Source organism: Myiozetetes cayanensis, unplaced genomic scaffold, assembly GCF_022539395.1.
Source record: "Myiozetetes cayanensis isolate MyiCay16 unplaced genomic scaffold, myiCay2020 scf5-8, whole genome shotgun sequence".
In the NCBI taxonomy this organism is placed as follows: domain Eukaryota; kingdom Metazoa; phylum Chordata; class Aves; order Passeriformes; family Tyrannidae; genus Myiozetetes; species Myiozetetes cayanensis.
The window spans coordinates 106,582,594-106,609,228 of NW_026087742.1; the positions used below are offsets into that span (position 1 = coordinate 106,582,594).

General features: G+C 36.0%; 1 protein-coding gene across 11 annotated transcripts in view; it reads right to left on the reverse strand.

The window, feature by feature from the left end:
- Positions 1-26,635, reverse strand: part of DMD (dystrophin) — a 1,047,400-nt gene that overhangs the window by 225,476 nt on the left and 795,289 nt on the right. For all 11 annotated transcript variants that reach the window (XM_050333288.1, XM_050333286.1, XM_050333290.1 and 8 more), the window contains one exon: positions 13,721-13,910. In XM_050333288.1, the coding sequence (XP_050189245.1) occupies positions 13,721-13,910 (190 nt within the window). The remainder of the gene's footprint in view (positions 1-13,720; positions 13,911-26,635) is intronic.

Here is a 26,635-nt window from a genome sequence, read left to right on the forward strand (position 1 = left end):
AATGTTGATTTGCAACTGAGAAGTAAAACACCCAACCATAAGGAATGTTGTCAGCACCCCAGGTAACAAAGAGCTATACAGAAAATATCCTGTACTGGCCACGTGGAGACCAAAATACAAAGCCAAGACCAAAATGAAACAGAAGATGCTCTTGTTAGGTAATGTAGAATTGCATATATTTTAGTAAGACTGACAATAAGATCAGCATCCCTCTGGTAACTTAGAAAATTATTTTCTACCTACCCAGACCCCTTAAAGGTTATGGGTAAAGTGCTCCACTCTGCTCATAATCATCCTGGTACCATACATGTAGCATATCCAGACTCCAAATTGTCAGCACCTCCAGCACAGAGGGTATCAATGAAATTAGCCACATTTGCTTTTTACCTTGTTACCAAAACTCTTGGGATGTATCTTCAATTCCAGCCAACTCTCTTAGCCAAGACTCTCACAGAAATATAAATAGATGTTTAACTTTCAAAGATTTCAGCCTGTGCTTTATTTTCTGTGCTGTTTTTTGAAGTTTTGAGATCATCTGTTTTATGTAATGTAACTGCAAAAATATTGCCTCTGAGTTAGCTCTGCAATAATTTACTCTTGCTACAGCAATGATTGAGTAAACAGAAACTTCTACCAGAGGCATTCTTTTCTATTATTTATTGTAATATTTTTTCATAATTTAATGAGAAAAAATTTAAAAGCAATATTTTCATCCTTTCATGTTAAATTAATTTACAGTGCTACAAGCCATAATGAAAACAGAGAAATCATCAGCAAAACAGCATGCTAATAAAGACAGATTTCTACAAAGTTTTTTAACTAAACTCATAAAATAATTTTTTTCTATTTCTGTCAGGTCCGTCTTGCCTCTATTTGTTTCCAAGTATTGAGACATACAGTGAAAATTATATAACAGTGAAAAAGCAGAAACTAAATAAGAACAAAGAAATTGAGAATGAGAAATACTTTTATTTTAAGCAAATCTGATTTCTATTAATATATATTTAAAATATCTGCCCTCGTCTAACATGGAAAATGCCAACCACCATTCTGACTGTAGAGATCTTAGGGGAAAAAAAATTAAATTAAGTAAACCATCATCAAAATCGAAATAAAATAAATAAAACAATTTAAAAATCCCCATAGCTTCATCTCCCTTTCCTCCATCTCACCCAAACACCTGGTGCAGACTCCCTACCCTGAGTCAGTTACAACAAGTGTTGATGATCTGTAAAATTCCTTTTGGTGTGAACAGGACTTGAGTCTCCCAGGAATTAATGCAAGGAATTCACAGCTGTGGAAATATAACTGCAGCTGCAAGTTTGCTCTGAGGACAACAGGCATTTCTTCCTTTGTGCCCTTATCACAGAACTGATGAGATTAAAACTGGTGAGGATCCTGTTTTCACCTGAGGCAGCACAAGCCCAGAAAAACCCAGGTGTATAACATATATGTTCTATATCCAACAGGAAACACAAGATTGAAATAACAAGCTGTCGTGGTATAGCTCCAACAGCAGAAATAACATTCTTTGGCATTATTTTCCTGGCGATGCCAACCCTCCGTGGTATTCCACGTCCCATAAATCAAAGGTTGAAATAGAATGACTAATTTTGTTTTTTAAAGCAAATCAACAAGCTGGGATTTTTTAAACACTGCTGCAACTCTTATGAGGCATGGAATTATGATAGCACAGTTAAAAATTTTTAAAAAAGAGATGATCTGTTGAGGTTAATGCACTGTTGTGTCTGAAATAGGTGTAACATAAGTGAGAACAGGTTTATTCCATAGCTTTGATCTCACAGCTTCCAGCAGGTTTCCAGGTTATGGGAAGAAAGGATTTGCCACTTCATTTATAGATCAGGGAAATACACTTGGATATAACCAGTACAAAAAAAAAGCAGGACAACTCTAAGCTTTCCCCAGTAAAAGACCTTTGAAGTTCAACAATGAAATTAGGTGACTCAATCTTCTGGGTTTTGTACTTAGTCCTCTAGGAAGTGTGTCTTGCTATTATTTTTAATTGAACTATGAAGTAGTTGCAGAAAAAAAAGTAATTAACAGGGTGTCCAACCTAGTAGACTGAGGTAGAAATTAAAATTAGGTAGGTTTAGTAGAATAGACAATGTATGGTATTTCTGTAGAGGATGTAATTTATATTTTTAATCTGCTTAGTTACTAGTTGGTGCTCACATCTGCTCTGTTGGCAAAGTTCCCCTAAAAACCTGTAATATCTGATTTCAGAAACTAAAATTCTGGCATTAATAAAAAGAAGTCTCAGGGTCTCTTTTTAAGGTTATTTCATTTATTTGACAACAAATTATCAGTGTAACCAGAGAGAAGATCTTTTTGACAGATACAATTTTTTCAATCAAGTTGCTATAAGCTATAAAGATTTCTAACATGAAAAAAAAATTACACAAGGTAAGAAAATAGAAATGTTCACCTTCAGAACTGTTTAATATGCATGCTTCTTGGTGCTTATGGCCTCTTTTAGTTTTGCATTGTCTTTTCAACTATATAGACAGTAAAGAATTGAAGACATTTAATTTAAATCAAGTCCAGACATTTTCACTCAGATACCAACACCTCTGGTGACTCTTAGTGTGTCACACTAAATCCAGTCTAACTCACCAGATGATAAGCAAGGTATTCTTTTCTCTGCTATATCTGTTCATAAATACTGTCTTGTTTTAGATGCATAATACGACCATTTGAAAGCTGCTAATTTATCGAGTCAAAAATGGACAGTTAAATTTTAGATGTCTCCTGCCATTGCTCCAGCCTCTTCTAGCTCTATTCTAATTCAGCAGTTATTCCACACAAAAAGGATAATGCAAAAACCTACTGTTATTTTGGCCATTTCAACCCAAACTTTAGATCACAAAGGGTCCTAGATTAGCATATCTAAGCCAGAAATCACACACCCTTGCAGGTAAGTGCTAAACCAGACTCTTGAAAACAGTTTGGCATAAAAAACTTCTGAAAAACAGCAGAACCCTGAAAAGACCCCTTCTTGTCTACATAAAGTACCTAAAAGAAAAGCCATAAGAGACAGTAAACACAGAGGCAGAGAGGAGAGAACAAGGATTCTGAAGTCTGAAGAAAATGAGCATTGTGTCTCTTTCACGCACCTAAGAGAAACTGTTTCCTTGGGGTCAGTGATGGACTGCTACCAAAAACAGCAAATGGGCCACAGAAACAGAAAGCCAGTGGATGTCCACACTCTGGTGTGGGCTCTCTTCACCCTGCTCCCTTCCCCTCAGAAGCAGCAGCCATCCTGCATGCAGCAGAATTGCACAAAAGGACTGTGAGCAAAATCTGACTGACTGTGGTAGCCACAGAGTAGTTTCATAGCTGTGCCCATTCAGATGTCCTGAAAACTACAAGAGCTGAACTGAATCAGCTCAACCTCTTTCTGCAACAGTGAGAATGGCATAAAGCAGTCAAAATCCTTTCCCTAAGTGAACAAATATTCAGTTTCAAGGACATTGTATATGGAAAAGAAACACAAAATACAGAAAGCATTAACACCTTTCCCACCTGTTGACAACGAAGAGGCAAGACAAGCCAGAACAACATCAGGCATAAACACTTCACAGAGAAGCAGAGAAAAACCGAACAAATATCACTGCACTCAACACTTATGAGACATCCATGTGGACAGCAGAGGTCAGCAAGAAGACACAGCGTAAAACCTGGAGTCATCTGGCAGAAGAAACTTTCTAGAAATATTTTCACATACCTTCATAGTTACTTATGATTAAATTCATGGTCATCACTTGGGGGAAAAGTGATCTCAGCAGTCGGGGCTTATATCTTAGTTCTCTTTTATTGCCTCATGGACAATTGCATGATTTAGAAATATAGTGAGTGGTAGGACCTACATAAAACTATAAGGTCTTTAACCTGTTTTAGGTAAAAGACCACCAAATAAAGAAGTTAAAAAAACCCCACAAAAAACCAAAAAGCCCACCATATTTACACGCTAGAGAGAGAGATCACACACATTTTATATGAAGTTTAGGCAGCTAGTGTAGCTAGTAAGTTATTTAGCTATTCTTCCTAGGTTCTCTCTAAGTCAAGAGGAGAGGAATATGCTTCTGCAGAAGGCACATAGCCCCAGCTCAGCTGGACTAAACTGCCCTCAGGAACTGCATCTCTCTTATCCTTGTCTATGCAGAACTAGGAAGACAAAGTGTTGCAACCAAGCTGAGCTGCATGGCAGAAACTACTGTAGCAAAACACCTTCTTGGACATTTCTTCAGAAACACCTCTTGGACATTTCCTCATGGTGTAAGGAGCTACAAGCACAGCTGCTCTTGGATTTCAAGGGAGATGAAGCCAATGGAATAATCACATTTGGCCAGCTGCACAACTTTCTAGATTTCACTCACTCTTAGCAGGAACTTAAACAGCTCACACACCACTGACACTTTGAAGTAGAAGTCAGCTCTTCATTACCTACAGTATTCCAGTATGAATAGATGGTAGATACACAACAAACTGGTTAAATGGCTTCTAAAAATGTAAACATTGACAAAACACTGGAGAGATGACAATACTGTATTTCTATAATCTGGTTACTCAGTAGATAACAACTGATACTTGGATACAAACAGCAGAGCCTGTAGCTGCTTGCACTAGTATTTATATCCTGCTAACTTCATCTAAAGAAAATTCACAGATGATAAAGTTATTTTAAAAAACACATGGCCCACAAGGTGAAGAGGTTATCTTATACTGTGTAAGCCTAAAACAACATGAGAATATATGTGAAGGACAATAGAATAGATATATAAATATAATACATATAACAGAAGAACCTGTGTAATAGAATTTATGGAGCCTACATCTGATTTCCAGTGTCATAGGCTCTAAGTAATGCCATTCAATCTCATCTGCAGCAGCTCAATACTGTTATATTAGGGTACTTAGTACTGACATCATAACATCAGGTGATTCCCCCCAAACACAAAAAGATACATAAAATCAAGAACTGACAACACAAACCCAGGAATTATAAACCCTAGAAAGAGTACTGATGCACGCTTAAGTAGCTATATATTTCCATTACAATATTAAACCTCTGAAAATGCAATTATTATAAGCCCAAATCTAGTTAAAATTTACTGAGACAAAAGGTAGGAAAACTATGATAAGGCCGGGTTTCTTGAATTCCCAAACAACATGCATTTTAAGCAAATGGAAAATGGGAAACACCAGTTTAGAATCTCCTAACATAATATAGCACAAAGGAGGCCAAGGGTCCTCCTCCAGAAAGTCACTAATGTTATCGGTGATAACAAGTGTAAAACCCACTGGAAAAATTGTAAAACAGACTGAGATAATAATTCTGTACTACTAAACAAAAAAAAACCTGGTATTTTTTTAATATGTGGGATAAATGGCAGTTTATGTGGTGAACATCAATAAACTGAAAGCAGGCACCCAAGAGAAAACGTGGGAAATGAAATGGTATCCAGTGAAAATAAAAAGGATTCAAATGAAAAATGGGGCACACAAGGATAAATGCACATGTGGAACTTTGTACTGACAGAAGAGATTCAATTTCTTGTCAGCAGCTGAAAGAAAGGAAGTCTAAATTTCTGTCAGAAAATGAAACGGGGCATTTACTTGGTGATGATACAGACAAAGTTATTTTTGTCAAACATGCTGTCAGTTTAGATAGTAGGAGTTGCCATAGTACTTAACTGCTGCACAGTGCATAATACAGAATAGCTAGCACTGTGAAAATGTGTAGATTCACATGCAGAAAACCTGGGCCATGGCAGCTATATGCTCATAAAAAGAAAGGTTTGAAGCATTTCTTAGAAGACAAATATTTTTCTCACTAAACTGTAAAAACCAGTTTAACTTGTCCCTGAATATGGTTTAAGCTTCTATTTTATTCCTTATTTGTATTCTTTGTAAGTCATTGACTTCTTACATATTCAGGAAGATATCTGACCTAAGCCAAAATTAATACTTTTCCTCAGTTATGCACTATGTAATTTATCCATTTTATATTAACATGTTAATAATAACAATATAAGCATTTTTCCTTTTTACCAGCCTTGGGAAAATACACACCTGGTCTCACTAATGAGAAATTACGAGTTCCTCAGCCATGTGTTTTGAACAATCTGGTATGAGGCATAATTGCAAAAGGCACGGATACCCTTTTAAACTCATCATCAGAATATATTAGAAACTACCACTGGGTTTTTACTGATTATTCATTTAAAAAAATGCTATAAACAATAAAAAGTAAATAGAAAACCTAAGAGGCAGATTAGACTGAACTAGTAGATACTGATGGTCATGGGAAGATCAATTGGTGGAAGTCTTCAGATTTTTGGTAATCACTCAGTTTAATTCCTATCACTTCAACCTGATGGGCTGCAGTGAAATATGACATATACTTAGAAAGATTGTGAGAAAGTCCATTCAGGCACTTCTGTGGATGCAGGAGAGCCCGTTTTAGAAAAGCCTATACCAACAGCAATAAGGTATCCTACAGAAATTATAAGGTCAGGAGAAAATGTAGGAATTCAAATCTACTCAGGAATAATGCCAAACAATCTTATCCCTTCTATTTCATTTCTATTTGCTATTTTTCCAAGGTCTCCTCTACTAATCTTACTCCATACAACAGAGCCTCACAATTAATGCTACAAAAGTGTTTCCCATCAATTCTGTTTGAAAATCAGTGTTTAAAGCTTGTAGGGTTTGAACGCTGATCTGCAAGTGAAAACTCAGGACCATCCCTCTGGTGTGCTCAATAATCTTTTACAGAGGAAATGTATAAATCAGCCAAGTGGCCATATACTAGACTACTTAACACATTTGAAAATTGGGATTTTTTTTCTGCCTTGATTAGGAGAACATATACAGGTGAGAAATTAAAGGAAGAAATTTATCTTCTTATTTGAAAACACACACTTTATATGTGAGATTTCTGACAACTTGAGACCATTTATTTCCATGAGAATATGATTTAAGAGTACCTACATCTCACTCTAGTAAAAAAAGTACTAGATTGCTTGATAAAACAAGCCTTTTACCTTCCAAAAGAACATTAACACTGATTAGAGGTTTGTTCTAAGTTCAGAAACAGGGATGACAGAAGCAGAATACACATTAATGTATCCACCCCTAAATAAGCTGCAGCAATACATTTCTAAGATACAGACCATCCAAATTAGCTAACTGAAACAAAATATTTGACAAAATGTAGCAACATCTACCTATCTGCTTTATATTGCTGATTTCTGATCACTTCTCTTTGATATCCAGCTAAGAACAATAGCTGTAGTATTGCCTGCCCCACTGAGAATCAGCACCTGAACCTTCCTGTCAAAATACTCAGTATTTGACACTTGCTGTTAACAACAAAAAAACATTATTCCCCTTCCTCATGACTACTAATTACAATACTGAAAAATTCTTGATCACATGTTTTCAAAGCAATACCATCCAATATTCCAAAAAATCCACTCTGACAGAAAAGATTTCACTCTGAGGTACTATCTTGCCCTGTCTCAGATAAGGCTATAATAGCATTTGTATTGTAGTTTAAGATTTTGGAATTTCTCTTCTATTATTCAGTGGACTAAGATGTTCTGACAGTTGCTATTCCATTGCAGGTACTATGGAACAGATTTTATTTTAGAATTGGCAACAAGTTAGTATAAATGACAAATCTGGAGAATTAAGCACCAAAATGTAGGTGAGGGAAGATTAAATATTATTTTTAAAGCTTTCAGAGAATAATTTTAAGCAGAAGTGACTGAGAAAGGGTTTCAGAATAAAGAGTGACAAAGTGTTTCAGAACAGAGAATGAAAGCAATTGAAAATTAATTACTATCAAATATTTTTTAGTAAAATCAATTGAAATGAGTAAAAATATTACAGATACTTTCTCTCTTCCCTGTTAGTCAGATTCATCATCTAATCCATACATCATGTCACAAAATTAACTGTGCTGGGAAATTACATATAAATTATTTCACAGACACTTCTTGAACTCTGTCAGGCTTGGTGCTGTGACCATTTCCCTGGGGAGCCTGTTCCAGTGCCCAGACACCTTCTGGGTGAAAAACCTTTTTCTAATACCCAACCTAAACCTCTTCAGGCCATTCCCTCAGGTCCTGTCACTGGTCTCAACAGAGAACAGATCAGTGTTTGCCCCTTCTCTCACCTTCACAAGGCAGTTGTAACTGCAATGAGATCTCCCCTCAGTCTCCACCAGGCTGAACAGACCAAGTGACCTCAGGCACTCCTTATACAGCTTCCCCTCAAGACCCTTCACCATCTTCATTGCCCTTCTTTGGACACATCTCTAACAGCTTGATATCTTTCTTATTTTGTGGTGCCCAAATCTGCACACAACATTCAAGGTGAGGCCACCCCAGTGCAGAGCAGAGCAGAGCAGGATGATCCCCTCCCCAGCCCAGCTGGCGATGCCTTGCCTGATGGCCCCCAGGACATGGTTGGCCCTCCTGGCTGCAATTAAGTTGGAAACAATTTTTTATTTCTCAAAGAACCTATTCTGATAAATAGTCAGGAAATGTCAGCAATATGTATCTACCTTAGCTTCTTACTACTGAAAAACCAGCTGTCTGGACACCTTGAAAACAAGTGAGCACCTTTAAAGTACTGATAGAAATAGAAGAGACAAGAGTGCCTTGCCTGTTGTTCATATCTCTTGTTTTAGATGAAAACATCACTGTGAGAATATAAGGGTGCTGCTTACACTAGATTAAGTATATATTAAGGTATTGCATATTTTTCATATTATTAGAGGCAAAACTCCTGCATCTAATGGAAAACTACTTAGGTCATAGTGAGAAGGAAGGTGGCAATAAAAATAAATCTGCTATGTATTTCATGCCTAAGTGTTAACATTGCTTCACTTATCATATCCTGACATACTTTCAGTCAGTCTCCACTACCAATAATTCATCAGTCATCATAGATTATTTCAGATACATTTGGTAACCTGTGTATCTAGTACAGAAGCATTCTACGGTTAATATTTAACTGTCACATGCAGTATTCTTTGTCTAATTTCAGTGAAAAAACTCTGTGATTATATTCATCTGCAGGCTAAATATTAGCTGATTTCATTCACAAAATAACAGCATAAATCCACACTAATCTATTGTTACATAAGCTGTATAAAGTGTCACATACAATTATTGCTAAAAAGACAGACCAGAAGAGTACTCCTTAGAATTACGGAGTTCTTAAGATAGGAAAACACCTCTAAGATAATCAAGTTCAACCATTAATCTAGTACCACCAATTTCACCTCTACATGGTATCTCTAAGTGACAGGAATCCAGGACTGTGACTCAACTACTTCCCTGGGAAGTCAATGCTTGACAACCTTTTCTGTGAGAAAATCTTTCCTAATACCCAATCTAAACTTCCCCAGGGACAACTTGAAGACATTTCCTCTTGGATGAAGACACCAACTCCCATCTCACTACAACCTCCTTTCAGGTAGGTGTAGAGAGAGATAAGGTCTCTCCTGAGCCTCTTTTTCTCCAGGATAAACAACACCAGTTCCCTCTGCTGCTCCTCACAGGACTTGTGCTCCAGATCCTTCACCAGCTCCATTGCCCTTCTCTAGACACACTCCATCCCCTCAGTGTCTTTCTTGAAGCGAGGGACCCAAAACTGAACACAGGATTCAAGGTGTGGACTCACCAGTGCCCAGTATGGGGGAAAAATCACTGCCTTTGTCCTGCTGACCACATTATTTCTGATACAAGCCAGGTTGCCATTGGCCTTCTTAGCCACCTGGGCACACTGCTGGCTCATGTTCAGCTGGCTGTTGAGCAGCACCCTCAGGTCACTTTCCAGACACTCTTGCCCCAGCCTGGAGCATTGTCTGGATCACAGTGCAGGACCCAACAGGTCCTGTTGAACCTCATACAATAGACCTTGGCCCATCAGTGAGAACATGAGAACAAGGGTTAGTGATTGTGAGACTTCTCCCATTTGTTTAGAGAATATTTCATCTCTCTCTTCATCATGGGTGGCAGGTCTATAACAGACTCCCACCAGGATATCTGCCTTGTTGACCTTCCCCTGATTCTTTACCCATAAACCCCTAACCCTACTGTCATCACTATCATCAAGCTCTAGATAGCCAAACCACTCCCTACCACACAGGGATGCCCCGCTGTCTCCTCGTCCTTGCCTGTCCCTTCCAAAGAGTTTATGGCCATCCATTGCAGCACTACAGTTGTGCAAGTCATCCTACCATATCTCTGTGATGGCAACTATTGCCATAGCTTTCCAGCTGCACAGTGGATTCCATCTCCTTCTATTTGTTGCCCATGCTTCGGTGTGGGTGGACTTTGGGTTTTTGATCCTGCCACCTTTTTTGGGGAAGAACACACTAATTCCTATGTGACTGTTCTCATGGTGCTTCCACGGTGTCTAACACATCAATAACTCTTGTGTCTTTGCAGCCACAGGGATCTCCATCCTCCACCTCCACTGAAATATCAGACCAAAAGACCTCACCAGTACACCATCCCTCAAACACTGGCATGCTGTCCCCAGGCTTATCTCCAGTGAGCCTGGTTCTAAACCTTTCTCCCTTCAAATCCAGTTTAAAGCTCTTCACTAAACCCTGATAACTCCTGTGCAAAAATCCTTTTACCCCTTGGAGACAGGTGTACCCCATCTGTCACCAGCAGGCCCAGTGCTGTGTAAACTGACCCATAATTATAATTAATACAGCTGAGAATTCATATCACTAGAAGTATGAAAGCAGAAAGTAAAGATAATTGTTTTCATCTCCCTCATATGGTTACTTATAAAACCAGGCCTCATGAGGACACATGATGTATTTCACTGAGACAATAAAATGCAGCACATAATTACACAACTCCTTGGAGTAATAGGTTTGTATCCTTGAAAATTCTCCAGAAAGTATTCCAACTGTGTGAATCGCCTCATCTAGTACATTGCTGTCAGTTCAGACAAATGATGCATGTAAATACATCCTTATACAAACAAACAGTGTGTTTATAAAGCAACATTTTAATATAATTACATCATCAGGTAATGAGAATGTGCAGTTATATAAGTCTCACCTTTCTCCTTCTGCTACTGAATGAACTGCTAACTACTACGGAAAGATTAATCTTTATTAGTAGCATTTGAGTTAATGATTTCTGAACATGAAAAGGAAAACAAATGCCTAAAAATGGGAGATTTTCCTAGACAAGCAACTTCTGCTCTGTAAAAAGTTTCTGTACGGCAAGTCATTATTTTTCTAATCATTAAAAAAATAAATTTTGAGAGTGTAAAGCAGAAAACTGCTGGATCATAAAAGGTGAGATAAGCATCTGTATTGACAAGGATATAAAACTACTAGTGAATTCAGAAATTTAGGTTTTTCATTATTTCTGTAGAGTATTATTTATCAAAAGAACTGCTTTATACTTAGTGCCTAAAAGTATCAGATTAAAACAGAATTTTAACATTTCAGGACTCTTAATGACTATTTTCACATTATGCAAGTCTGTGCACCTTCATAAAGAGCAAGACAGAGACTGCAGATCTAAGCCCTTATGTCATATTTGACCATAACTTCTATGAATGCTATAAACCCAGGGAGTCAAAGTTTCTTTCAAAAGATTTATGACATGGTGATCTTTAATCAGAAACCACTATTTTATTTTACCTCCTAGGGTCTGGATTCAGGTTGGTTGATGAGAGATTAAAAACAAAACAAACGAAACAAAACAAAAACTTCACGTGGAAAAAGGAAAGCAGTTTGGAACTCTAATCCTGACTGAAAGCATTTAGGATCTTTTTTATGCTGGGACAAGGCTTGTGGCTAGCATCCACATATACTGAGTGTTAAAAATATATATTAAGGACATGGACTGTATTTGAATGTGTCTGCTTTTAACATGTACAATTTAAATAGTGAGTTTCTTGGAATACAAGTCATTGCCTGATGTGTTATGTAGGGTAAGTGTATTTCTCACCCACAGTAGAGAGGAACAAAAGAGGTTTATCAAACTGGGGCTGATTTTATGGATTAGTGAGCAATAACCCCTTTCCACAAAGTACATAAATGCATATTTCTGAGACTTTTGTGACTTATTTTATTATATTAAAGCTCTTTTTTGTTTGAATCTTTTATATGCATAAGCTGAGTGCAAAATCCACACTTATGTCATGTTCTTGCTTTTCATCCTTATGCATCAAAGTGAATTGTGAGAGAGAACTCCTACAAGCAGAGCATGAAGCCTGGAACAATTGATGCAGCAATACCTAAGGAACAGATGAAAAGCCATAATCCCTTTCCTGACCATTCAGCTGACATCATAAAATTGTTCTATTGACAAAATGGTACTCCATTATCCAGTTTTGTAGCAACACAGATAGGTAATATTTGCACCGGTATCAGGAAACTGTACCTGTTTGGGCAAAAAGCTTTCACAATAAAGACTAATGATATGTGCTATGACTACTGTAAATATTACCCATCATAATAAATTATTTTACAGCTAAGCACTCCCTATCTATTATATAAATTCACTCTTTTTTTCTTTTGAATAATTTTCTTATGTCATTTAAATTATATCACCTAAATGAAAAATTTTATGTAAGAAGAATAGTGTAATTAAATTCAGAAACACATGGGGGGCTTTGGTATATTGCTATAAAATCAAATTAGCATAAAGAGAAACCAGTATTAAAAGTATGATTTAGGCTTATTTTTGTACAGTGCAACAATTGTGCAACAGATTATCATATAATGGAAACTAGCCCCAGTTCAGTAAATAGATAAATCATGTATTAATACAGTAGGGCCAAAAGAAGTATATCCATCCAATGTACTTACTCAATATAATCACTTATAACTAAACTTTTCACAGTATGTTTCTCTTAAAGTAAATTCAGGCATAGATGATCCAGTGCCTGAAATTTCCAGTTTTGAACTTTCTGTCAACAGGAAAGTCATGCACTATGAAGGAATACCAGAAATTTCTTCACCAAAAAGGTTGTTGAGCATTGGAATGGGCTGCCCAAGGAATTAGTGGAGTCATCATCCCTGTAGGTATTTAAAAGACATGTAGATGTGGCACTTTAGGACGTGGTCTATTAGTGGTGGGCTTGGCAGTGCTGAGTTAATGGTTGGACTTGATTGTCTAAAAGGTCTTTTCCAACCTAAACTATTCTATGATTATACGAATGTTGGACAAAAGGGTCCTGCTTCCAAACAGTCAACTAACCTCATATTTAAGAAATTTAAAATCTCAAGAAGACCTCTCAATAAGTGTAATGAAGAAAGTACAATGAAAGTGTAACAGCATAGTTCAACAGCACCATATCATCTAATTAATTTTCTTTCTCTTCAAGATTCTTTGGAACACTAAGTACAACAGTCTTTCTCTTTAAGGTTTTTTTTCCCCAGAGGAAAATAACTGTATGAAAACTGTCCAGCCATTTACGAGGAAAATTTGCATCATTATCTCTTTTTATTACCGCAACAGAGCACGTTGACAATAGACTACCAAATAACCATTTCTCATGTATTTGAAAGTAATGGAGAAAAACTAATTCAGTTAAGCTACAGAGAATAAACTTGATGCAAATTATATAACTTCTATAAATATCAGATATGCTTGATAAACTCTCATGCTTGTCAAGTGCCTCTAAACTGAAGTGCTCCTCTTACCTGCCACTGTTTCATGAGCTCCCGAACTGTTTTGGCATCCTCGAGCGTCTTTTCTTTGTGTGTAGCATCCTGCAGGACATTTGCAGTTGTTTCAGCTTCTGTAAGCCAAGCAAGGAACTTTTCGAGATCCAGGTAGAATTGCTGCAACATTCTTAGGGCTGATTCTAGGGCCGCTTCACGCTCACCAACCCTGCACAAGTACAAACAGTCAAATACAGCACTCTTTGGAAGAAAGAAAATCTTAATCATTAAATCAAAATATAACAAAGACAAACGAAATATTTTTCATAGACCAATCAAAGTAAGTCTGCAGATACATTAGCTACAGGACTTGTACAGTGTGTTTGGCAGGTAGTGTTCCTTTTTTATCTTTTCAGCTGAGAAGTAGTAAGTGGAATCTCTCTGATAAAAACTTTAGCAAAAGCACTTCTTTCAAAGCACTATACCTAAAACATTCACAATTGAAACAAAAAAAAATAATCAGCAGTAATTCCCCAATTTGTTTTAATAAAAGATTATTTTCTAATTTGTCATTAACACTACAGTGAGAAATCATGTTTATTTTCAGAAATCATGAAATAGTTCCTGGCCACTGCATGATATGACAAATTTAGTGATTAGTTTTTATGACCTGAAACCTTTGGAGACCAAAGTTATCTCATGGATTAAGAAAGAACCCTAAAGACTCCAGCAATTCTAGTGCTGAAAAAACATGAAGGTAAATCTGTGTTCTATCAGCATTCCTGTGCAATGCAGGTGTCACATGTACTCACTGATATTTTGCATTGAACTTGAGCAAAATATAGATTTAGAAACATGATCAGTTAAGTATGACATACTGTTCATTAACACCAGTCTGCCAAGGCTGCTTAGCTATTATATTACATGCACATTTAACATCAACATTATAACTGAATAATTTGTTAAGCTCTGAAAATATATAGTCAAGCCATTTAGTAACTGGAACTACCTCAAGTGGAATGAATGCAGTGTGATGCACACCTACGTTAAGTCTACAAATCTGTGGTGGTCTGCATATATCTTGATGGATTCCCTGTCTAGTTTTATAGTTATTTAGGTAGAGACTAAGATACTAGATTTTAACAGATATAACTGCTTGAGTTGTAATTTATCAGAAGAGGCCAAGAAATTTCTAAATGCTAATCTCTCTTTCAAATCCTAATTTCTGTCGTGAAGAGGCCATACTCTTGATAAGTAATGATATCACCCTAAAATCTAGTACACTGGTTAAAGTGTAAGAGAAAAGAAAAGAAACAAACACCACCACAAGTTTGGCCGAGTGGCACTGACTTAATATTTTTTTTAACAAGTGTATAAGTAAATTGCAGCAGAGGACAGTAAGAAAAATTAAGTCAGAGCACAGGCAAGGACAACCATTTCAGAAAATAAAAAAAATCCTCCCTGAGAGTCAAATGTTACAATAGCTACATATTTCTATCATACTTTGAATCCTTTAACACCTTATTTGCTTATCCCAACCATTTGGTTAGAAAAGGAATTAATTTTTCATTCAGAAAGTGAGAGAACTCTTGAATGCCTCGGCACAAAGTCATTCACCATTCACTTAAAAATGGATGGGATTTTCATCTCAGTTGCACCTGCTGCTATCTACAAGAACTCTCCACATCATGGCAGTGCTTCACCTGTTTTAGAATGTGTCCCCAGGGGATGTCAGTAGGAAACGCTTTGTTTCAGAATAGTGAACATGATCTCTTGCCCGGCTTTATTCTATATGGTTATAAACATGGCTTGTGGTTAGGCCACTCTTCAAATTTAAAACAATTGCAGTGAAAGAATTCGTTGTTCTTTTGTTAAACTAAAAATAATTAAATAGAAATTACATCAAAATATTATTATCATTACACATTAAATCAGTATAAACTTTGGAAAAAGACAATAAGAAAATATTTTACCCGGAAAATACTATATTGACCTATTTACCATTTTTAGCTCAAAAATAGCTTCACAGTTATTCAATAAAACTTGGAAATGAAACAAACTTGCTAAAACTAAATATCGTTTATCCAGTCCTTCAGAGCACAATTCTATTATAAGATATGCTTTGTAGCATTATTTTAATTCAATTTACAGTGTGCAATATGATAGTTAATATTGGTGCCTTTGCAGAATCAGGTATAACATTTTTTTTGTTGCAGTTTCTTCAGAACATTAAAGGCACATTTTTAACTCCCATACACCTGAATTCCTATAAATACACAGCAATGGTCTAATAATAGCATTCTGCAAATACATGGTGAGGGTAAAACAACAAAAAACAGCACAAGCACAGATATCAAAAAGATACTCAGAGGGAGAGCTGTGGTAAGGATTACTCTAAATCAGAATTTATCTTATAGAGAAACTCTAAGACTTCATGAAAAAATATAGCTTTTTATTGATCTGGGTAAAGAATGAAGTTTTCATTATGAAGAATCTTCTGGCACTTCTATGATGCACAGAAATCCTATGACACATAATTCTTTCACTTTACAGAAATGTGTTTCTAATCTATAGGCATACTAATACACCTACCAGAAAATATCTAGTACTTTGCATTTTAAATTTTGATTTAGCTGACATGCAATAAACATTCAGCTACACTGACAGATCTGCAGTGTATCAATAAGCTTCACTCTACTTGGCTTTTAAACTACTTCAAAATTATGAGGTTAGAATAAAGAAAAGAAAGTGAAAACATAAAGACTAAAACTGAGTATCAAATCCAGCATATGACAAGATAAATTGCACAAAATTATATTATATATATATATATTATATATATATATTATATATATATATATATATATATTATCCAGGAAATTATTGCGAAAAAACCCAAAATAAAGATTCTTTCTCTTTAGTCTGTATCATCCAAATATGTTTAATTCCATGGTGAGTGCAAGCTGTAAGAAAATAAAATGAAGTAAGCAGATATATCTTAGCATAAATGGAAAACTGCACAGTAGAAACACTACAAAGTACTCCTAAAATACTTTAGGATAATAAGAAAAAACAGCTTTTATCTTTTCTACTATGACATAAAAATAAACACATAGTGTATAACAAAAAGCTTTTTATTCAAGGGAGAAACACTAAAGGTGGGATTTATCTTAGTTTCATCTAGACACCAAGAAGTCAAGCAATTACACTCCCTATGCCAAACATGGACACCAACATTGCTGGAATTTAATTTCTCCTCCATTTTCTGTACACATTTGTTGTACCAGATCAAGGTGACAGTAATTTTTTTTTCTCTTGACTACGACATTAAATCACCTAAAGCTTAGACAATTTTGATTTTACACAAGACTGAAGTTTATGTGTCTAAAAGTAGGTAAGCTAGTTGCCAATCTTCCATGTAAATTTGATTATTAGGAACTACTGGGACCAGTGACAGTGGACTGACCAACTCTAGTTGTCATATGAGCCTTGTGGCAGGACAGAAATTATGGTACTGTTTTAAGAATGTGTCAGCTCAAAGCTTCAAGTTGAGGGAAAATGGTGGCATGTCAGAGGAAGTGAGACAAGCAATGTGTCTAAGTGTGAATGTTTATGCTGCCAAGAAGATGTTTTTATGCTGCCAAAAAACAACAACAACAAAAAAGAAAGCTACCAGACTCTGCTACAGGACATTGCAGCTGTGCTGAGAACTTTTAAAACCAATATTTTTTAAATATAGCTCTGTGAAAATGTTTGAGAAGATAAGCAGGGGGAAACAAAGTTATCTGAAATCCGTGTGATCTTCAAGTTCTTAAGCAAGGTATATTGTGTTATTACTAAAACCCAGAATTTGTACCATAACATACATTAAAAAAAATTATATATACACAAAAACCCCAACATCCATACAACTGAACATCTTATTACAGAATCTAACAAGAAGCAAAAGTGCTGAGGTTTGCAAACAACGGTGTCATTGAGAATTGGACTTGTTGATTCTTGTGGGTCCTTCCAACTCAGAATATTCTGTGGTTCTGTGATTAAACAGATCTCAAGAGTGCTTCATTCAACACTATTCAATCTCAGGCAACACAAGGAATACAGTGCTTGAAGAGGCTCCATAAGTGTGAATATCAGATTTTTCTTCAGCTCTAGTATTTGCTACATAATTTGGAATGAATAATTCACATTTTATGAGTATGTGTTTGTCTATTTAGAACTGCAATGCTTATTCACATTACAAAATACACTACAAGGGTCAGCATTTAAATAATGCTTTGAGATGCCCAGAAAACAGGACACATAATAACTGCAGAGCATAAACTAACAAATTTCTGTTCCCCAGGTATTTCTTTAAGAGCAATAAAAGTGAAGAAACTCTGTATCATTCAGAGTTCAATAGATCACTAAATCACACTTCCATCTGCAGACTGTAGTGATCTAAAGCTATCACACTGAGATGTAAAATAAAATGTCCTGGACTACTGGAAAGTAAATGGTTTTACTTCTATAGTTCCTGTGGTTCTCTCTCTATAACTCTATAACCGTATTTTCTCTTTCCTGACATTACAATTCTATACAATAAAAAAAAAAAAGAAAAAAAAAAATTACCTGACTTTCTTTTCTGGAGCCAGCTATCACAGAGAATTTGAACTACATGCACCTTCCTGCTAACGTTGGAAACATTTTGCACTTTTTCATGAGGTTTATATCCCTTCTGCCAGTATGACAAAGGAACAATTGCAACGCTTTATCGGAACAATTAATTTTTACTACTGTGTAAGTTTAAGCTCTTACTGGTAACCCTTCTTCAGCTGCTTTAACTTTGACTGACAAAGAACCTATCAAAGAGGTAGAATAATTTAACCTCAAAGTGGGAACGCAAAGAGAAGTCACAGGTATGAAAGCAAAATCAAATTCTTAAACATGAATTTCTTAAAATAACTGTTACTGATATAATTTTGAAATGCAAATTCAAAATTAATCATGTTTGTTAGTTTGGGGAATGCTGCTTAGAAGAATTTTCTTCCAGAATCTAGGGACTATATTCTATACTGCCAGTTAAAGTTAATAATGCCTGCTAGTAAGTGATCAATATGCAGATTACCTCTGGAATGGCTGATACAACATTCAGTGGGGAAAACTATGTTGAGATAGCATTTTAAGTACCACTTTCATACGGTTTTCTGGATCTCAACTAACTTGAAACTGCAGTAAGGGATGCACAGTTTTTTTCCAGTAACACTTTTGTATAAATGTGCCTTTTAGTTTGACCATCCAAACAGAGGTCACTGGCTTTTGTCTGCTGTAGACACTGGTGCATGTGTGTGGTTCTAAACTTCTTGAGTGATCTTTACATACACATGCTTACATCCCACTATCACTGTTTTGTCTGGCTTATTGGAAAGTGCTCTCATCCAAGCTGATCCTCCAGTACTGGAGATTGCTCATCTTTGTGCAACTCTGCCTCTGAAATGACTTCTATGTTGCAAAAGGGTAGAAAGCCTCAAAGTGCAACTGAATTCAGAGCTACAATATCAGCATCCCAACCACTTGAGATCAGCATCCAGATGTAGCTAACATACATCCACAGGCCCTTATGCTCCTATTGTTCTGCCTGAGGAACCAGTCATTCAGTCAGAACTTTGGTGTGGTGATACAGAATTTTGTACTCAGGTTTGTTTTTTTTTTTTTAAGTCATTTTGTGCTTCAGTCCCTTACAGTAAGGACTAAGTGACAAACCTGATGAAAAAGCTACCTCTAAAAAGGCAACAGTGACTTTCTGGAGCTCTTTGCCTGATCTTTATCACCACTAAGATCTTCCTAAAGATAGCTGACGTGGAGAACTTTAAGAAGGAAAGATTTCATTTCACATGTGGGAAGGTCTTTGAATAAATAAGCAAGAATGCCGTTTATGGAGCTCAGTGAGGACATACAGGTATTGCCCTGCTGGTTCAGGCATATAAACAGGATTTCTACCAGTGACATAAGCCTTTTTGTATGTGCATGTCCTAGTTTCAACTGGGATAGAATTCATTTTCTTCTCAGTACCTGGTACAGTGCTGTGTTTTGGATTCAGTATGAGAATAATATTGATAACACATTGATGTTTTGGCTGTTGTTGAGCAGTGCTTACCTAAGTCAAGCATTTCTCATGATCTCATGCTCTCTGGTCGAGAGCTGATTCTCGGTGTCTTCAGATAACCTGAAGGTCATCTCTGCCCTGGTTGCATTATCCATATTTATAATGAACGAATAACCAATGAAATAATTTAAAATTCCAGATGTAACTGGGCACACAGAGAGACTAAATGCAACAGCTGCTCCAAAATAAACACACTAAGGCAGCTCTCTGCAGATTCTCTTAACTTCTGCAGGAAGGAAGAACAAAACCCCTCAATGTCCCCATGCTCCCATTGGAACTCAAGACTTTTTTTATATGGATACAGGAATGTTCTTTTTCATGATAATCACACAAAATTTCCTAACTGATGACAGTCTCCTCAGGTACTAAAATTAGAACATCTTCTGATCTTAGTAATAAGTCCCTATAGTTTGTCCTTACAAATTTGTTGACACACAGGGGGAAATACTTCAAAGAGCAGTTATTCACTCTGCTAAGCAAGATGAAACTGTTTTTTTCCTGAACCATTTTCCTATTATAAATCTCTGCAAAACCAGAAAATACTTTGTATTAAAAAATGTTTCTGTTGTTACTATGTACTTTGGGAAATGGATGCAGCAAGAGAGAGAAAATATTTATTTTGCTATTGCTCATTGGCTGGCTTGTTTCTAGTCTTATACCTGTCACTAAATATAGTAAATCAATTTGAAAACATATTTTTTAATTTAAATTGTCTGCCCCTTACATATCTTTATTAAAGCCCCATTGATATTTAATGGCAAAAAGAGGAAAAAACCCTAGCCTCTGTTTATCCATGAAGTTTCAGATCAAGTTTGGATATTAATACCCCCTCTCTTCTACACAATTATTTTTCAGACTGAGAAGGGTTTCTAAAAGCAAAGGATGTATCACACTCTGGGGCACAAATCACATACATGGATTTCTGTATAGGACCTTTAAACAACTTCTTTTTAAATAAGCACCTGCCAACATCAGCACATGGGATCTGTGTTATCCCAGAGGCAAATTTCTCATCCACCTTTTTTAAACATAATTTCTGTTTCTCTTATGCTCCGTTCACTTATGGGATCCCACATTCCCAAAATGTTTCTCAAAGGGATGACAGAGTTAGAAGGAATTTTTCCTAACAGGTTTTACTTGCACCCATTGTTCTTGTCTCTTTTCCCTCCCTATGCCTTGGCATAGGTCAAGAATATAAAAAAACCATAAGTGTACATTTTCTTAACCATAGATAACCATAGATTATCACACTTACATGGCAAGCTACGGAGAAATCATTAATGAAACTCAGGGTATCTCTTTGTAATTAAAATTAATTACATATTGCTTTTTATACTATTGAAAATATTATTATTTATTTTATATGTATTTGTGATTTCTAATCTCCCAGTAAAATTTCATTAGAAGCAATGACTTTTCAGAGTAAATCTTAAGAGTTATCAGGTTAAAGAAAAGGGAATCACAGATATATGAATTATACAATCACAGACATATGAAGTATATAATCACAGACATATGAAATATCATTAAAAATTACTTGTAGATACACAGTAATATTTTGATGAACTCACTCAAGGGGATTTTCTAAACAGCCCTTAGTGAAAACATAAAAGTAATCTTAAAACACAAAACAAGTAAACAGAAAAAATTCCAAAGTAAAAAAAAAACAACCCAAACCAGAACAAACAACCCTGCAACCCCCCCCACCACCCTCCCTCCAGTTCTCTGAACTCACGGAACAGATTCCAGTCTTATCCTCGCATCATTCAAGTAATGCCCCAACAAAACACGGGAAGACAATATTTAATTATTCTGATATTCCCATTCAAGAGAGAACTCAGAAAAAGAAGAAATATTAAAATCAAGACTAAAACCAAACAGACAAAACTTATCTCCTTTTCTACCAAAGAAGTAGAAAGATTATTGTTCTGTTTAAATCTTCTTCATGCTTCATGGTCCCTAATGTGTAGAATTAAGTTTTTCCTTGCATTCCAAAACATTTAATTCTGTTGAAATTCCAAGGCAGTCAACAGTGCCATCTAATAAACAACATATTAATTACTCAAATACAATTTTATAAGATAAAATCGTTGCTTTATAAGACAGTGAAGTATAATTAAAACTGATTGTGAAAATAATTATATTCTAAAGGCACTTGTTTCCTTAGCCTTACTTACTGTAGAAACAACTAGATTTAATAAGACTGTGAAATGCACTGATGGCATTACATGAAATCAATTAGGACTCACAAAGGACACTATTAAACTGTTAGTGTAGTTTTCATTTAAAGCGTCAGCCTCTGAGGGCTGAGCTCAGTTGTGGAGCAGAACAGCGATTTGCTACCATGCAAGAGAGAGAAGTCTCAGTTCCCAGGCTGCAAAACTTCTCTGGCAGCACTTGCAGTTCTTATTGTACCATACATCATCTTACGTTAAGTGAGAGTAACACTAAATAAACACACACATTATTTTTTCCCCTCTAAAACATGGGCCTCAAGTTGCAGTCACACTACACAAAGATGCTGACGGATCAGATTGACTCAATATGCTTTAAAACTTCTAATATGTCAGTATATTTTAAGAAGCATAAAATGCTAACAAGGAAAAAATACCAGCTCTGTAATATTCAGATCAGAAGCAGCTGGTGAGAAAACTGGTTAGCATCTGAGTGAGAAGGAAAGAAGGCAGACTGCCTACTCATTCTTACATCAATATAATCTAATATAATCATATTAGTTGTAAAGAACCACTGCATACCTTATACAGGTATTTACTATTCAGGAGGTTTCAAACTCCTACAGAAAATTGAAATATAGAATAAGTTCTCCACTCTAAAGAGATAATCTGACTAAAATAGATTTACTGCAGAAAGATGGTAAAACAACAGGAACTACAACCAGAAGTAATACAGAGTAATACTAATAATTTATCATTACTCAGTTTCAACAACACTGGGAAGAAAAAACAGCTCTAGTTCTGTTCCTCTGCTCCTCAGGATCATGTAAATATATATAAATAATTAAATAAAATTACTAGAGCCCAATTCAGCAAATTCAGATGCTATTCAACTCACACTCAGTTCAACAGAACTTCAGTATGTGTTTGATACAAAAGCCCTACAAAGAAAATCCCAACTTCAGTGAGGTGAACAGTTAACCTTCAACTGAATTCAAAGGGAACAGGATGTTCTGTGATAGTTCTAGCTCTATTCTTTTTTGGGTGAGCTTCAAAGACAAAAATTCTTAGTATAAGAAATCATAACCCTTCAGCAACAACTCTGGACAATTTCACAGAGTGGAGAGAGACATCAATATACACTAAATCTAGGAGTGAGGAAGTCTCACTGTTCTGCTATGAGAAGCCAAGAGAAAATGGATATACCCAGAAATCTGTGTGTTCCCATGCAGTTCTCGCAAAGTCACTCAAATCTAACTCCCAAAGAGTGCATGATTTGCAAAGTTTCCTTCCTCATTAATAAACTTTGAAGGAGTTATCAGATGTTTCCATGGAAAAGATACTCAATTTGGCTTGTGACATTATTTTGTATTCACCATCATGCAAGCATGCTCTATATGTTCTAGGTAATTTATCCAAAGTCTGAGGAGGTGCATTTCTTTCCCTCAACATATATTTACATGTTCTCAAATAATTTTCAAATTTTAGTCATAGAAATGAAAACATAACTGATGAATTCATCAGTTTAACTGATGAATCAGTTTTACTTAATCTTATGTAAATAAATCCTTAAAGTATATCCTAAGATCTTTAAAGAAAACATACCTCTATCTTTTCTGTTAATTAACCAAAAGATAAATTTTAAATCTTCTTGTATAAATAGATATGTTAACAAACACTGTAATGACTTGAGATTGGGAAACATTCTTCAATCCTGTTCTTTTTCCAGAAGGAATCAACCTCAGCTTATAAAATTATTCACTTCCACCTAGCTACACTTATTTCTGAATAGGAGGCCTAAATCTAAATAAAAGACCGTATAAAAACAACTTTAATGCTTTCCAGCTAGAGGCTTACATTCATGATTGTATTTGACACAGTAATCATCATCATGTCTTAAGACTGAAACCTAGTTGGCAGTCCTAGTCTTTTTTCTGCTTTTTCCAGTCAGTTGAAAAATTGCATCTCAGCTCATCTTCCATGAAATATGTTTACATTTATAGTTTTTCACAGGTGAAAGGGCATGGCAATATATTCTAAAATACTAACTTAATATCCATTTTCTTTTAAAGTAACCATCTCTGGTAAATAGGATTTGAGAAAAAGAAAAAGAAGTAACAGCACACATATGAAATAATGATGCAAGTAATTCTTATCCATCACATGGAAGGTGAAAAGCCTCCAAAAATACAAATAACTACAGACATTTTTCCAGATGAATACTTCTGAAAAGAATTTTTTTTTTAAAATCCAGCCTCTACTTTAACTATTTATTAGCAAGAATGTAACTTTTGGTTATGGTATAGTTAAAGAAACACTATTTAAACTTCTGATCCTGAGAGAAATCAGTAGAAAGCATGAAAAGGTGTCAACAGTTGCTCATTTCCATAAGATTGTTCACAGAGAAAAAGAAGAGTGAATCTTGGAAGAGAACTTTGGAAGTCTGCTTGCTCAACACCCCCTGCTCAACAAAGACCCTTAGATCCAGACACCAGGTCTGTGTGCAGACAGCTTCTGAGCACCTCTGAGGATGGAAACTCTACAGCCTCCTCAGGCAGCCTGTGCCAGCACTCAGCCAACCTGATATGAAAAAATGCTTCCTGATGGTCAGAGGGAAACACTTGTGTTTTGGTTTGTGCCCATTGCCCCTTATCCTGTCACTTGGCACCACTGGAAGGAGCTTTGGTTCTGCATCCTCCAGAGTCAAGGGGTACTCCATCAGTGTCTATGGACTTATATAAGCCCAGTTTGCTCAGGCCCTTCCCTCCAAGAAGGCAAAAGCCAGGTAAAACATCAGGGAGTTATATCATTCACCCAGGTACACAGAACACTCATCCCAAACCCAAGAAGAACACAAGGGATATGATGAGAGGCCATTATGTGATGTTTCCTGTGTTCTGTGTTACTCTGAGGAATTACTATGGATGAAACTCTTATGGATAGACAGCTGGGACAAACACATCAAAGGTATAAAGTTGTATGAAAGTGTATATAAAACAAAAATCCACACCTTTTCCTCCCATGAGATTTGGTATTGAGCTCTCTTACACCATCACTATAGCACTGAAGTGTGATTTCCTACAAAAATATCTGAATCACTAAATGATTCCCTATTTCATGTTTTCCCCTTTGCACTGAGATATCATGACTCAGGTTTTCTAACAAGGTATATAAGAACAGCATAAAACCCTTGAGAGGGGAAAGCTGTTTTATCAGAGGCCTGCATGTATGAAATTCACTACTGATGTGAAACACAACCTATATCCACAACAGAAATCACAAGAAAATAACTGAGTATCAGGGGGTGATATTGATCATGCAGAAAATGTTCCATTCTTTGGCTTAGATATTACTTTTTTCAGATGTTAATCATCTTAATTTTTCAAGCTCTATTCTAATGCTACAAAGGATTCCTACAAGTTAGAACAGTTGGACAATACCCAAACAAATACATATCTAGAATGAGAAGCCACCTATAAAGACTATATATCTATATAAATACTAAGGTCTTGTGGTTTCCATCAGAAAGAGAAATTAAGCCCTCTAATGGGGATGGGTACTCTGCTTTCATGTGTATCATTCTATATTTCTTTAATGAGTGCATTATAGACCAGTAAAAATCTGTGTCTTTGGAAAAACTAAATTTCCCAACTTTTTCTTAGAATTTCTTGAAACCAAAGATGAAAACTAAGAACAAAGCAACATGATCTATTTACTATCCACAACTTAAGCCCCTATAAAAGGAGCTATTTAGGAAGCATGAAAGGGATTCAAAGTTGAATAAAACAAAACAGAGATTAGGAGCATACAATGTAGTCAACATAAATAATTTTCAACCTTGAGCATTAGGAGCCTGTTCCAGGGGAGCACTAGTAGGTGTTATTAAGTGCATTAATTAACATTGGGAAAAGGGTGCCAAGAACAAACAGGCAAATTTGTTTAGATTAGTCAAACCCAGAAGGGCTCTGAATAATTCCAGATGGAAAAAATCAGCAGGAACTTGACAGCAGAAATATTCAATAGATGTGTTCAAAATAGCAGACACTACAAGAAGTATCTGAACTCAGTATACACTACTGGGTTCCTAACTACCTGTAGCCTTGAAGGCATTCAATATTTTAAATCAAGACCATCACCTTAATGAAAGTGCCAATACATACTAGCATCTGAAAGATTACTAGTAATAAAAAGAAACTAATAAATATTTATGTCCATCTTTAACTCATTCTCCTGACGCTTGGGTATCTTATCCCAGCCAGAAGAAAGGAGAGTAATATCATGATGTGAAAGCAAATTTAGCAAAATTTAATAAATACTTTCTATGCTTCTACTCTTATTTTTCCTAACATGAAAAGAACTAACAGTGACAAATGTCCACAGCCCCAAGGGGTCAGCACAGGGTAAAAAGGAAGGGTGTCACTAAAGGCAGATCTGAACGGATTCTTAGTGGCATCTTATTTGACAAGTGTATTCTGATAGTGTTCCACAGGAACAAAGAGAGAAGACAAGCCCTAGGAGAACTGCCTCCCATCCCTTGGAGTAAAGCCACACTGCAACACTTATAGGTCAATTACCACAAAAATAAATCTACTCTTGGAAACAGTAAAGGCACAGGGTTCATCAATAGACACCATT